A 13,297-nucleotide genomic window follows, 5' to 3' on the forward strand; every position below is an offset into this window, starting at 1 on the left:
TGTGGGAACTCTGTTAACAGCCATGTTTCCAACTTGTGAACTGTCTGGATTACAAACAGTTCACTGGAACTGGACCCTGCTGTAATCTGGGCAGGACCTGTATTTTTTAGAACAGTACAGCACAGTATAGGCCCACGATATTATGCCGACCTGAATAAAACTACACCATGATCAATCTAACCCTTCCCTCCCACAGAGCCCATAACCCTCCATTTTTGTTATATCCATCTGCCTATCTAAAAGTCTTTCAGATGTCCCTATTGTATCAACCTCTACCACCACTCCTGGCAGTGCATTCCAGGCACCCACCACTCTCTATGGGGAAAATACCTAACTCTGACATCTCCCCTAAACCTTCCTCCACTCACCTTAAACAGATGTCCTCTGGTATTGGCCAGATCTACACACCTGAGTAAGACATCTCTCACACTCAAATCCCTTTTCCTTCCCAATCGCTTATTATACCTCAATGTTGATTTTCATATACAAGAATACCAAGTCCCCTGAACAACAACACCTTACAATCTCTTACCATTTGAAAACCCTTTTTTCTAGTGGATGACTTCACATTTTTCCACATTATATTCCATCTGCCACGTGCTCAACCCCTTCATATAATTTGTCCATCTTATCTTCATTCTCCTCACAATCCACACTGCAACCTATCAATATACTTGGACACATTATATTTGATACCCTCATCTAAATCATTAATGTGAACAGCACAAGGTCCAGCATCAATCTCTGCAATACCCAACTAGTCACAGCCCAAACTAAAAATGATCCATTTATTCCTACCGTTTTCGGTCCATTAATTGATCCTCCATCCACACCAGTATATTACTTCAATTACACATACTCCAAATTTTATTTAATAATTTATTAAATTTAGCAAAGACCTCATTCAAGTTCAAACACACATCAATTGGTTCTTCCTCATCTCTTCTGCTAGTTACAACATGAACATTTTCCAACAGATTTGTCAAATATGGTTTTCCCCTTCATAAACAAATGTTGACTCTGCCCAATCCTATTATTTTTCCTCCAAGTGCCCTGTTGCCACTTCCTTAATTATAAATGCCACTATTTTTCCTACTGCCTTCAGGCTAACAGGTCTGTAAGTTCCCCCATTTTCTCTCCCCCCCTTTCTTAAGTTGTAGATCTGCATTTGCTTCCTTCCAATCTGTGGGAAATGTTCTGGAATCCATGGAATTTTGCAAGATGACAAGCAGTAAACCCATCATGTCCAGAGTTACCTCCTTCAATACCCCAGAATGCAGGTCATTGACTCCTGTGGATGTAGTCTTTTGCTCTCATTCACTCCCCCAATACAAATTTTTCACCATTGTTTTACACTAGAGGATGGAGAGAGGTGGATCATACTGGAAGAAAGATCAATAGGCTAGAGTATGGTTTATTTGAAACAAGGGAAACACAGGAAAAGGAGATGAAATAATTAGGCAGAAGGATTATGGCAAATGGAAGACAAATACCAGGTAGTTGGCTGTCTAAATGTGTAATGAGTTTAAAGTACTTCTGAGATGGGATGCTTGAAGAAATGGGATTAGAAAGGGGTAGGGTTAGTGAAGAACAGAAGTTAAGAGCTGGAGATGGCCTTATCAGTGATCGAGACCCTGGGAACAGAGAGGCAAGGACAAAGGTGGCAGCAATGAATAAAGGGAGGAGAGCTTCATGTCAAAAATCATGTTCGTCATACTTTTAGATAAATGCTTATCACCCAATTATGCGTTAAAATTAAGTTTTTTTTTAAAAATAGAAAAACTATCAAAGAGCACAGAAATAAGAACATAAATCTATATTTTAAGCGTGCTTTAAGTAAATTGTCTACCTCATTCAACTTAGCGGATTGGTTTTCCAGTTTGTCAATGTTTTGCCTAAGCTTTACATTTTTGCTCTCCTCTTCATCCAGCTTGGTCTGGAGGTCAATCAACTGTTCCTGAAGACCAAAAACAGCTTTAACTTCTTGCTCTATTACATCATTTCTCAACATAATTTTCAAATGAATTTCGTAGAAAGCATCCTATCTGGATGCATCACAGCTTGGTATGGTAACTGCTCTGCTAAAGACCACAAAAAACAGCAGAGTTGTGGACACAGATCAGCACAGCATGAAAACCAGCCTCCCCTCCATGGACTCTTGTCTACACTCCCTGCTGCCTCGGTAAAGCAACTAACATAATTAAAGACCCCTCCAACCCTGGACGTTCTCTCTTCTAGCCCCTCCCATCAGGCAGAAGATACTTGAAAGCACATACCACTGGGCTCAAGAACCGCTTCTATCCCGCTGTTGTAAGACTACTGAACCATCCCCAGTGCGACAAGATGGACTCTTGACCTCACAATCTACTTCGTTATGACCTTGCACCTTATTGTCTGCCTGCACTGCACTCTCTAACTGCAAAACTTTATTTTGCATTGCTGTTTTCCCTTGTACTGTCTCAATGTACTAATGTGATGAAGTGATGTGTATGGATGGCATATAAAACTGTTTTTCACTGTACCTCTGTACATGTGACAATAATAAACTAATTTAGTTTACCAAAATTACATTGTAAACATGATAGGATCAACTGCCCAGATCTTCAGGTTTGTCAGGGTCTTACACCTTTCAATGACATTCCATTTGGTTCCTTCTCTCTTTGTGTCATTTATTAAATATTTATCCACTTCCCCTTTGTAAGGATTATGAATTTTACTTCCACTTGTCTCTAGTGGGATTTTCTTAGCAATATGAATTTTAAAAATATTCTGCTACATTTATTCTTCTGATGAATTTTTTCTCCCCAATTAGCTTCCCTCTTCTCACTGCTCAGCAGAACTGCTTCTCCACATCCATTTACCCGATCAAAATTCTTCAAAGACACTTCAGCACTGACATCAGGTCTTCCTTAATGCTTACGGTTTTAACAGGAGACAGAAAAGCATTACAATTTACACATCTGGTGCACACCAGTTGCCAGGAGGCTAACCATGCATAATTTATTCTGCTCATTTAATTGCAGAAAGGGCATGAGTAAACCCAACAGCAGAGTAAATATTCCAGACCTTTATCTGCAGGAAACAACATTAAAATAGTTAAATGAAGAGGTTACACATTATTAGGCAAGGACTATTCATTTCTGTGGGTCAGCAATACCAGTAGTAGCATTTAAGGGCAGAGGTAACATAATTCAGGATAATACTGAAGTTCAAGACCAAGAGGCATCTCATAGGTAAAGCTTATTGCTCTTGCAGTTGTTAGAAATATGGGAAATTCTCATAAAAGGAACTTTCAAATGGAAATTTTGAATGGAACAAACTAAACTATGCAACAGATCATAGAACAGTACAGCACAGGAACTGGCCCTTCGGCCCACAATGTCTGTGCCAACCAGGATGCCAATTTAAACAGATCCCATCTGCTTGCACGAGGTCTATATCCCTTAATTCCCTACCCATTCACGTGCCTGTCTAAATGTCTCTTAAATGTTGCCATCGTATCTGCTTCCACCACCTCTCCTGGCAGCATGTTCAAGACACTACCACTCAGTTAAAAAAAAACTTGACTGTAAATCTTTTTTAAACTTTCCCCCTCTCACCTCAAACCCACGTCCTCTAGTACTTGACATTTCCACCCTGGGAAAAGAGTATCAACCCTTTCTATGTCTCTCATAGTTTTATAAATCTCTCCTTACAAGCTAATACTCTCTAATGCAGGCTACATCTTAGTGTCTCTCTTCTGCACCCTCTCCAAAGCCTCAACATCCTTCCTATAAAGGGGCCACCAGAACTGCGCACAATACTCTAAATGTGGCCTAACCAAAGTTTTATACAACTGAAATATGACTTCCCTACTTTTATACTCAACACCCCAACCATAGGCAACCATACCATACGCCTTCTTCATTACCCATGTTGCCACTTTCAGGGAGCTACAGATATGCACCCCAAGATCCCTCTGTACATCAAAGCTCCCAAGGGTCCTGCCATTTACTTTCCTCTTGCATTTGACCTCCCAATGTGCCACATCTCATACGTCCAGATTAAACTCCATCTGCCATTTCTCTGCCCATATTTCCAACTGGTCTGCATCACGCTGTATCCTTCAACAACCTTCCTCACTGTCCACAATTCCACCAATTTTTGTGCTGTCTGCAAACCTACTAATCAAATCATATATATACATATATATCTATATGAGGCCCCAGCACCAATCCTTGCAGAATATCACTGGTCACAAACCTCCAGTCAGAATCACACCCCTCCACCATCATCCTGTCTTCTATGGCCAAGCTAATTTTGAAACCAATCTACCAAGTCTCTATGGATCCCATGTGCCTTAATTAACCTAGCTTGTCGAAAGCTTTACTAAAAGGCCATGTAGACAACATCCACTGCCCTACCCTCAATCATCTTCATCACCTCCTCAAAAAAAACCACTCAAGTTTGTAAGACATGACCTTCCCTACACAAAACCATACTAACCATCCCTAATAAGTCTATGCTTTTCCAAATGAGAGTAGATCCTATCCCAAGAATCTTCTCCAATAATTTCGCCACACTGAGGTAACTCTCACCTGCCTATAATTTCCTGGTTTGTCCCTGTCGCCCTTCTTAAACAGAGGAACACCATTGGCTATTCTCCCACCTTCTGGGTCCTCATCTGGAACTAAAAAGGATGCAAAGATCTCTGCCAAGGCCCTTGTAAATCTCCTTCCTTGACTTTCTCAATAACCTGAGATAGGTCTCCAGGGCCTGATGTGACCTATCCACCTTAAAGTTCTTCAAGAAACCCAATACCTTCTCCTCGTTGTCAACATGCCTTAGAATATCAGCATACCACTCCCTGACCTTGCTATCCTTCATGTCCTTCTCCTTGGTGAATACCAATATAAAGTACTCGTTTAGTACCTCACCCACTTCCTCTGGCTCCAGGCCTAAGTTCTCTCATTTGTCCTCGAGTGGTCCTACCCTCTTGATTTTAATGGATGTACGAAATGCCTGTGGATTCTCTTTAATCCTACTTGCCAAAGACATTGCATAATGCCTTTTAGCCCTCCTGATTCCCTGTTTAACTTCTCTCCTGCTTCCTTTAAGGCCTTCAATTTTAAGCCAATTTTAGCTTTCTAAACCTTATATATGCACCTTTCTCTTTTTGAATATTAATAGTGTTTTTTTTTGGACCAGGCATGGGAATTGTTAGCCAACTCAAATTCAGAAAGAAAATTTCTTGTACTGGAAGCCTCGTGTTAAGATTATGATAATAGAAAACAAAGTTTACATGAATCTTAATATTCAGCGTCAACTAGGTCAGGAATACAGGCTTCTATATAGAAAACAACAGAAAAATGCTTAACTGAACACTAACCTGAACTATTCGAAGTTCTTCAGCAATAGCTTCATAAGCTTGTTCATTCATATCAAGTGGCAGAGACTCATTCATGACAGTATGACCTCCTGCCTCTTTCTCTGCACAGACTCCAGGTGTTCCCTCAGGACTCATTTGTAAAATCACTTGAGGTGTTAGGTTGCCAGCAGACCTGGTTGGCGTGGTCATATTCTATTGCATCATAAAACGGGTATTAGAGTCAAACCTTGTAATAGTCATGACAGATAAGAGGGCAAGGGAAAAACAAAAACATGATCCATAAAGCATGTCAGAACCCTTTAAAAACATATCAGCTCAGATCATAAAGAATAAACTTCCCAACAGACATAAAGCGAATAGCAACTCACTCCAATGCCTTAAATACTGATGAAAAGACCAGTCCCAAAATGTTAATTGCTTCTCTCCCCTCCACATATGCTGTTATCTTGCTGGGTAACCCTACTGTGTTTTTTTTTCACATTTCCAACACATGCAGTGCAGTGCTTTGCATTAACTGTAGCAGGAAATAGCTTATTTCCTTCCATGCCTCTTTTGACAATACTGCTAAATTTCATAATCATAGAAGTTTTAGCAATAAAAATGCAAATGATCCAATCATTGAATTTCACAATCATCAGTTATACTTCAAAAAAATGAGGAATATGCATTACTGATGTAAAGATTATTTTAAATAGATTATGAATTTGTCAGTTTGTACCTTGATTGTCTCAACATGCATTTTATTCAGCTGGAAGACTTCCTGACGTTTGTGAGCTTTAGTTGCCTCCAAAATATTTTCTAAATGCTGATTGGCCTTTTCAAGGGTATGGACTTCAGATTCCAACTCCATTTGTTTCTTCCTGAATAACACAAAACTCCATTTATAGCAATGGTTTACAGCAAAATAAAAATCAGAACTTCAGAATAAGACCTCATTTCTGATGGAAAAAGGTCACTGATGAAAAGCTGAAGATGGTTAGCCTCAGACACAACCCTGAGGAACTCCTGTAGCAATGTCATAGGGCTGGAATGATTGACCCTCAACAACCACAAACATCATCCTTTGTGCAAGTTATGATGTCAACCTGTGTTGTTTTGCCTGTAATCTCCATGAACTACAGTTTTACCAGGGCTTCTTGAGACTGCACTCTGTATAATCCTGTCAGATGTCAAAGGAAATCACCCTCACCTCTGGAATTCAGCTCTTTGGTCCATGTTTGGACCATGACTGCGATGAGTCCTGGCAAAACCTAAAGTAAGTACATGAGCAGGTTAATAAAACTGTCAACGAGGCAATCACTTGCCAATGATTCAGTGCAGATAGATTGGATGGTAATTAGCTGGATTGGATCTGCCCTTCTTGGAAGGAGGATTTATTTCATATTGTCAGGCAAAATGAGGGACAGCACTGTAATCACACTTTGAGACACAGTAGCTTTGAACCACAAGTCTTCAGTACTATAGCTGCGATATTGTCTAGTCCTACAGCCTTCGCTGTATTCAGTGCTCCTAGCCACTTCACTATATATTGTGGAATGAATGAAATTGGCAGAGGACTGGCTTCTGTGATGGCAGGAAGCTGAACGTGGTTGCAGATGCTTCAGCCTTATCTTCTGTACTCACATGCAGAGCCCAGCCATTGTTAAGAATGCTGTTTTTAAGCACAGCCTCTTCTTGGTAACTGTTCAATTGTTCATCAATCTAAACACCTAGATGCAGAAGGACTGCAGAGTTCAACTGCCCCCATACCAGATTAGCACCTCATTTTAAAGATGCCTGATGCCATTCCTATTATGTTCTTCCTCAATGAACCATGGTTGATCCCCTGGCTTGACTGTAATGGCAAAATGAGGGATAAGCCATGTCACAAAATTACAGATTGTGGTGCTGTACATGTCGAATGCTTGAACTCATCTCCAAACTCCTAGACCTGAGACTCAGCACCTCCCTTTGCAACTGAATCCTTGACTTCCTGACCAACAGACCACAATCAGTAAGGATAGGTAACAACACCTCTTCCACGATTATCATCAACACTGATGCCCTGCAAGGCTGCGTCCTCAGCCCCTTGCTGTACTCCACATACAATCATGATGGTGTGGCCAGATTCTGCTCTAAATCCAAGTTTGCAGGTGACACAACCGTAGTGGGCAGGATCTCAAACAACAGGAAGGTGAGAGCCAGAGCTGAATTTACGGGAGGTATATAAATCATGCGAGGGATTAGATAAGGTGGATGGTCATAGTCTTTTTATCACAGTAGGGGCGTCTAAATCGATGTCCTCCAGTTTTAAAGTGAGAGGAGAAAGATTTAAAAAGGGACCCGAGGGGCAAGCTTTTCCACACGGAGGGTTGTGGGTATTTGGAACGAACTGCCAGACCAAGCTGTAAAGACAGGCACAATCACAACGTTTAAAAGACACTTGGACAGGTACATGGATAGAAAGGGGTTTGGAGGGATATGGACCAAACACAGGCAAATGGGACAAGCTTGTATACACATTTTGGTCAGCTTGGACGAGTTGGGCTGAAGGGCATATTTCTGTGCTGTACAACTATGAGTCTATGACTCTGTTGGAAGTGAATTAATGGGTCAGCAATTTTCCAACCTCTTAAAATGTCAACTTAGGAGAAAACGTTACTTCCACTGAAACTGATCTACTCAAGTCCATGTAAATAGAACCATACAGCACAAAACAGGCCCTTCGGCCCACCATGTTGTGTCGTCCATCAAACCACCCTCACACTACCTAACCCCTTCCTCCCGCATATCCCCCCATCCCACACTCCTCCATATGCCTATCCAACAAGTTCAATGTATCTGCCTCCACCACCACCCCAGGCAGTGCATTCCATGCACCAACCACTCTCTGGGTGAAAAACCTCCCGCTGACATCTCCCCTGAACCTCCCACCCATAACCTTAAAGCCATGCCCTCTCGTCTTGAGCATTGGTGCCCTGGGAAGGAGGCGCTGACTGTCTACTCTATCTATTCCTCTCAGTATTTTATATACCTCTATCATGTCTCCTCTCATCCTCCTCCTTTCCAGTGAATAAAGCCCTAGCACCTTAAGCCTCTCGTCATATTCAATACTCTCTAATCCAGGCAGCATCCTGGTAAATCTCCTCTGCACCCTCTCCAACGCCTCCACATCCTTCCTATAATGAAGCGACCAGAACTGAACACAGTACTCTAAGTGTGGCCTAACTAGAGTTTTGTAAAGCTGCATCATCAACTCGCGGCTCTTAAACTCAATCCCGCGACTTATGAAAGCCAACATCCCATTGGCCTTCTTAACTGCTCTTTCCACCTGTGAGGCAACTTTCAATGAACTGTGAATATGAACCCCCAGATCCCTCTGCTCCTCCACACTGCCAAGTACCTTGCCATTCACCCAGTACTCTGCCCTGGAGTTTGTCCTTCCAAAGTGTACCACCTCACACTTCTCCGGATTGAACTCCATCTGCCACTTGTCAGCCCAGCTCTGCATCCTATCAATATCCCTCTGTAAACTCCGACAGCCCTCCACACTATCCACAACACCGCCTATCTTAGTGTCGTCCGCAAACCTACTAACCCAGCCTTCCACCCCCTCATCTAAGTCATCTATAAATATCACAAAAAGTAGAGGTCCCAGAACCGATCCCTGCGGGACACCACTAGTCACTGCCTTCCAATCCGAGGGCACTCCTTCCACCACAACCCTCTGCTTTCTACATGCAAGCCAATTCCTAATCCACACAGCCAAGCTTCCTTGGATCTCTTGGCCTCTGACCTTCTGAAGAAGCCTACCATGAGGAACCTTATCAAACGCCTTACTAAAATCCATGTAAATCACATCCACCGCACTGCCCTCATCAATCTTCCTGGTCACCTCCTCAAGAACTCTATCAGGCTTGTGAGGCAAGATCTTCCCTTCACAAAGCCATGCTGGCTGTCCCTAATCAGTCCATGATTCTCAAAGTGTTCATAAATCCTATCCCTTAGAAACCTTTCTAACAGCTTACCCACCACAGACGTGAGACCCACCGGTCTATAATTCCCTGGCCTATCCCTATTACCTTTTTTGAACAAGGGGACAACATTTGCAACCCTCCAATCCTCTGGCACCATCCCCGTGGACAACGAGGACTCAAAGATCCTTACCAGCTGTTCAACAATCTCCTCCCTAGCCTCTCGAAGCAGCCTGGGGAAAATCCCGTCAGGCCCCGGAGATTTATCTGTCTTAACATTATTTAACAACTTCAAAACATCCTCTCTCTTGATATCTACAACCTCGAGAACATTACCCCTACCAGCACTCCCTTCCGCATCATCAAGACCCCTCTCCCTGGTGAATACCGAAGAGAAGTACTCATTGAGAGCTTCTCCCACTTCTGCCGCCTCCAGGCAAATTCTCCCACCTTTGTCCTTAATCGGACCTACTTTTACCCTAGCCATCCTCCTACCCTTCACGTACTTGGAAAAGGCCTTGGGATTTTCCTTAACCCTACTAGCCAAAGCCTTTTCATGTCCCCTTCTAGCTCTCCTCAGCCCTTTCTTAAGTTCCTTCCTCACTACCCTATATTCCTCACGGGCCCTGTCTGAACATTGCTGCTTATACCTCACGTATGCTACCTTCTTCTCCCTAACAAGTCATACCACCTCTCTCGTCACCCACGGTTCCTTCACCCTGCCATTCTTTCTCTGTCTCACCAGGACATATTTATCCCTAACATCCTGCATAAGATCCCTGAACATCGACCACATCTCCATGGTACATTTTCCTTCAAAAAGGACATCCCAATTTACACTCCCAAGTTCTCTCCTTATAGCCTTGTAGTTCGCCCTTCCCCAATTGAAAAACCTCTTGTCCTCTCTGCACCTGTCCCTGTCCATGACAATTTTAAAGGTTATGGAGCAATGGTCACTGTCCCCCAAATGCTCACCCACCAATAGATCCTTCACCTGTCCCGGTTCATTTCCTAAAACTAGATCTAGCATGGCATTCCCTCTAGTCGGCCTGTCGACATATTGCATCAGGAATCCCTCCTGGACACATTTAACAAATTCCGTCCCATCTAAACCTTTGGCACTAAGCAGGTTCCAGTCTATATTTGGGAAGTTGAAGTCTCCCATTATAACAACCCTGTTATTTTTGCTTCTCTCCAAACACTGCCTGCCAATCAAAATATGTAAAATGAATAGAGAGCATAAAAACATATAGGTTTGACTGATCTATGTTTACTGATCTGGGAGAGACTTTTCCAAATTACTTACTTGGTCAGCTCCTGGAACTCCTCATATTCCTGCTTTACAGAGGATAATTCATTCTGTGCTTGAAGAAGTCGAGCTTTAAGCCTTTGTTGTGAGACCGCAGAGATGTTCTCAACTTTGATAGGAGACAGGTACAAGGCCTGACCTAAGAATTTTCAAAGCACTTTCTAATAATTCGAAACAAACACCATATTGGATACAAGAGCCAAATCAGGAATGGTAAAAGACAGGCATGGCCTTCAATATTACTGAGCAAAATTTCTATTTGAAATATATTGTTAATGAATACAGTCGTTTCTCCAACTGCAAACTTGTTCGGCAAATTAACCTTTCATTTCAAACAATGCATGAAATAGGTTTTACCTCCAGCATTTTTCTCCATGGTAGAGGCTTCCAAAAATGCCCTTTCCAGTTCTGCAACTGTTTGTAAAGTCATTTCCTTGGCATGTTTCACATTTTCCAAGGAGTTCAGATATTTGTTTTCTTCTCGTAGGGCACGATTCTCCATTGCATAACTGGCCACCCGAGAGTCTTGCTCAATCTGATAACACAAATCAGGCTCATCTTCTACAAGGATTGTTACATGAAACACAGGTACAATTTTGCAGTGAAAATCAAAAAAAACCCTCCAGATGCTGGAAAAGCCCAGCAGGTTAGGCAGCATCTGTGGAAGGAGAAATGAAAGCTTCAGGTCAAAGACCTGAAAAGAGAGAAAACAAGTTTGTATAACAGAAATGGTGGAGGAAAGATGGATAGGACAAATGGAATATCTGTGATTGTGTGAAGCCAAGGTTGCCCTTGGGACAAGTTGTATAGGTCCTCTAGGTAAACAGGTTAAATGGAGCCGTTAAGAGGCTGATAATACAAAATGTGATGTGTTGCAGATAGCAGGGCTATGGATCATGCCCAGATAAGGCTGTACTAATGGAGACAAACTGAGCCAAAAATCACAGATTGATGACGACAGAAGTGGTCAGTGCTGATGCAAACACAGAGCACGAGTCACACAAAGTTGGAAGATTCAATATCAAGTATCACAGCCAAATGAAAGACGAGATGTTGCTCCTTAACCTTACATTGGACCTCAGTGCAACAGTGCAGGAGTCCAACAGTGTAGGACCGGGATGAAGAATTAAAGTGACAGGTAACAGGAAACTCAGGCCAGGTGCTCGGCAAAGCAATCACCCAAACTGCATTTGGTTTCTCCAGTTTAGTAGTGATCATATTGTGAACACTGGATGCAGTAGACCAGATTGAAAGAAGTGCAAGTGAACCACTGAATCACCTGGAAGGACTGTTTGGATCTCTGGATGGTAGAAAGTTTAGAGGTCAAAGGACAAGTGTTGCATCTCTTGTAGCTGAGTGGAAAAGTGCCATAGTATGGGGAGTGGTACGTGGGAATGAAAAAGCCGCCTAGGGAGTCAAAGGGAATAGTCCCTTCAAAATGCTGAAAGGGGAGGGAGAGAAAGATGGATCTGGTGATGCGATCTTGTAGGAGCTGGTGGAAATTGATGATTTGTTGAATGCAGAAGCTGGTGGGTAGAAGGCAAATACCATACAGACTCTATCCAGGAGGAGAGGCGTGAGAGCAGAGGTGCAGGAAATAGATGAGATGTAGTCAAGGGCTCTGTCCACTACATCAGTGGGAACACCACTGATCATGAGAGAAGATATTTCAGAGGCAGCTGTAAGCAACATTGTATCATTAGTGCAAATATAGAAGAGACAGAGGAACATGGAGAATGGAATGGAGTCCTTAAAGAGGCAGGGTGGGAGGAAGTGTGGTTGAGATAGCAGTGGGCTTGTAATGCATGTTTGTGGCTAACTTATCCTGAGATGGAAACTGAAGGAAAGCAGAGATAGACCATAATCAGAATCAGGTTTATTATCACTGTCTTACATGACGTGAAATTTGTAGTTTTGCAGCAGCAGTACAGTGCAAAGACATAAAAATTACTATAAATTACAAAATAAATAAATTGTGGAAAAAACAAGGAATAACAAGGTAGAATTCATGACCTATTCAGAAATCTGATGGTGAAGGGGAAGAAGCTGTCATGGTGAGAGCAAGGTCAAAACTGACAGCAAAAGTGATGAAGTTTTCAAACTCTGAGTACAGAACACAAGTAACAGGTAAAAAGTTGAGGTGGGGGGCCCTTTAAGTATTACTGAAACGGGAGCTGTTCCACACATCTCACAAAGAAAGATATCAATTTGGCCCGTGTGAACTCTCACTTTTGTTATACTATTTTACAAACAATATCTAATACAGCTTACTTCAAATGCATAGCTCCTAACCAGAGTTGGTAAACTACTTAAAAAAAATGCAATTCATAAAGACTAGCAATTCAAATTACTCTGTTCTAATGCAAATTGCTCAAGACAAATGTGTGCATTAAAAATTCTATGCATGCAACTTTCCTACTGGTTGTTTTACCTGCTCTTTTAAAATTTGGATTTCTTCCTTCAGTTCATTGATCACTGTATCCTTTTCATCGGGAGACAGGTTAGTGTGGGAACTATTCAGAATCTTTTCCAGATGCACTATGTTTGCCTCCCTGAACTTTACAATCATCTTGGTTGACTGAATTATCTTTTCTTTTTTACCGCACAAGTCCTTGAGTTGCCCAATTTTTTCCTTCAGTGTCTAGAAAACAAAATGGAATATAAAAT

The 13,297-nt window shown here is 42.0% G+C and overlaps 1 protein-coding gene across 1 annotated transcript in view; it reads right to left on the reverse strand.

Annotated features, from left to right (window-relative positions):
- Positions 1-13,297, reverse strand: part of kif15 (kinesin family member 15) — a 100,896-nt gene that overhangs the window by 45,479 nt on the left and 42,120 nt on the right. The window contains exons 13-18 of the mRNA XM_052015649.1: positions 13,062-13,271; positions 10,988-11,165; positions 10,628-10,769; positions 6,087-6,228; positions 5,369-5,560; positions 1,850-1,957 (exon numbers count right to left, since the gene is read on the reverse strand). Coding sequence (XP_051871609.1) covers positions 1,850-1,957; positions 5,369-5,560; positions 6,087-6,228; positions 10,628-10,769; positions 10,988-11,165; positions 13,062-13,271 — 972 coding nt within the window. The remainder of the gene's footprint in view (positions 1-1,849; positions 1,958-5,368; positions 5,561-6,086; positions 6,229-10,627; positions 10,770-10,987; positions 11,166-13,061; positions 13,272-13,297) is intronic.

This window comes from Pristis pectinata, chromosome 5 (genome assembly GCF_009764475.1).
Source record: "Pristis pectinata isolate sPriPec2 chromosome 5, sPriPec2.1.pri, whole genome shotgun sequence".
Lineage (NCBI taxonomy): Eukaryota > Metazoa > Chordata > Chondrichthyes > Rhinopristiformes > Pristidae > Pristis > Pristis pectinata.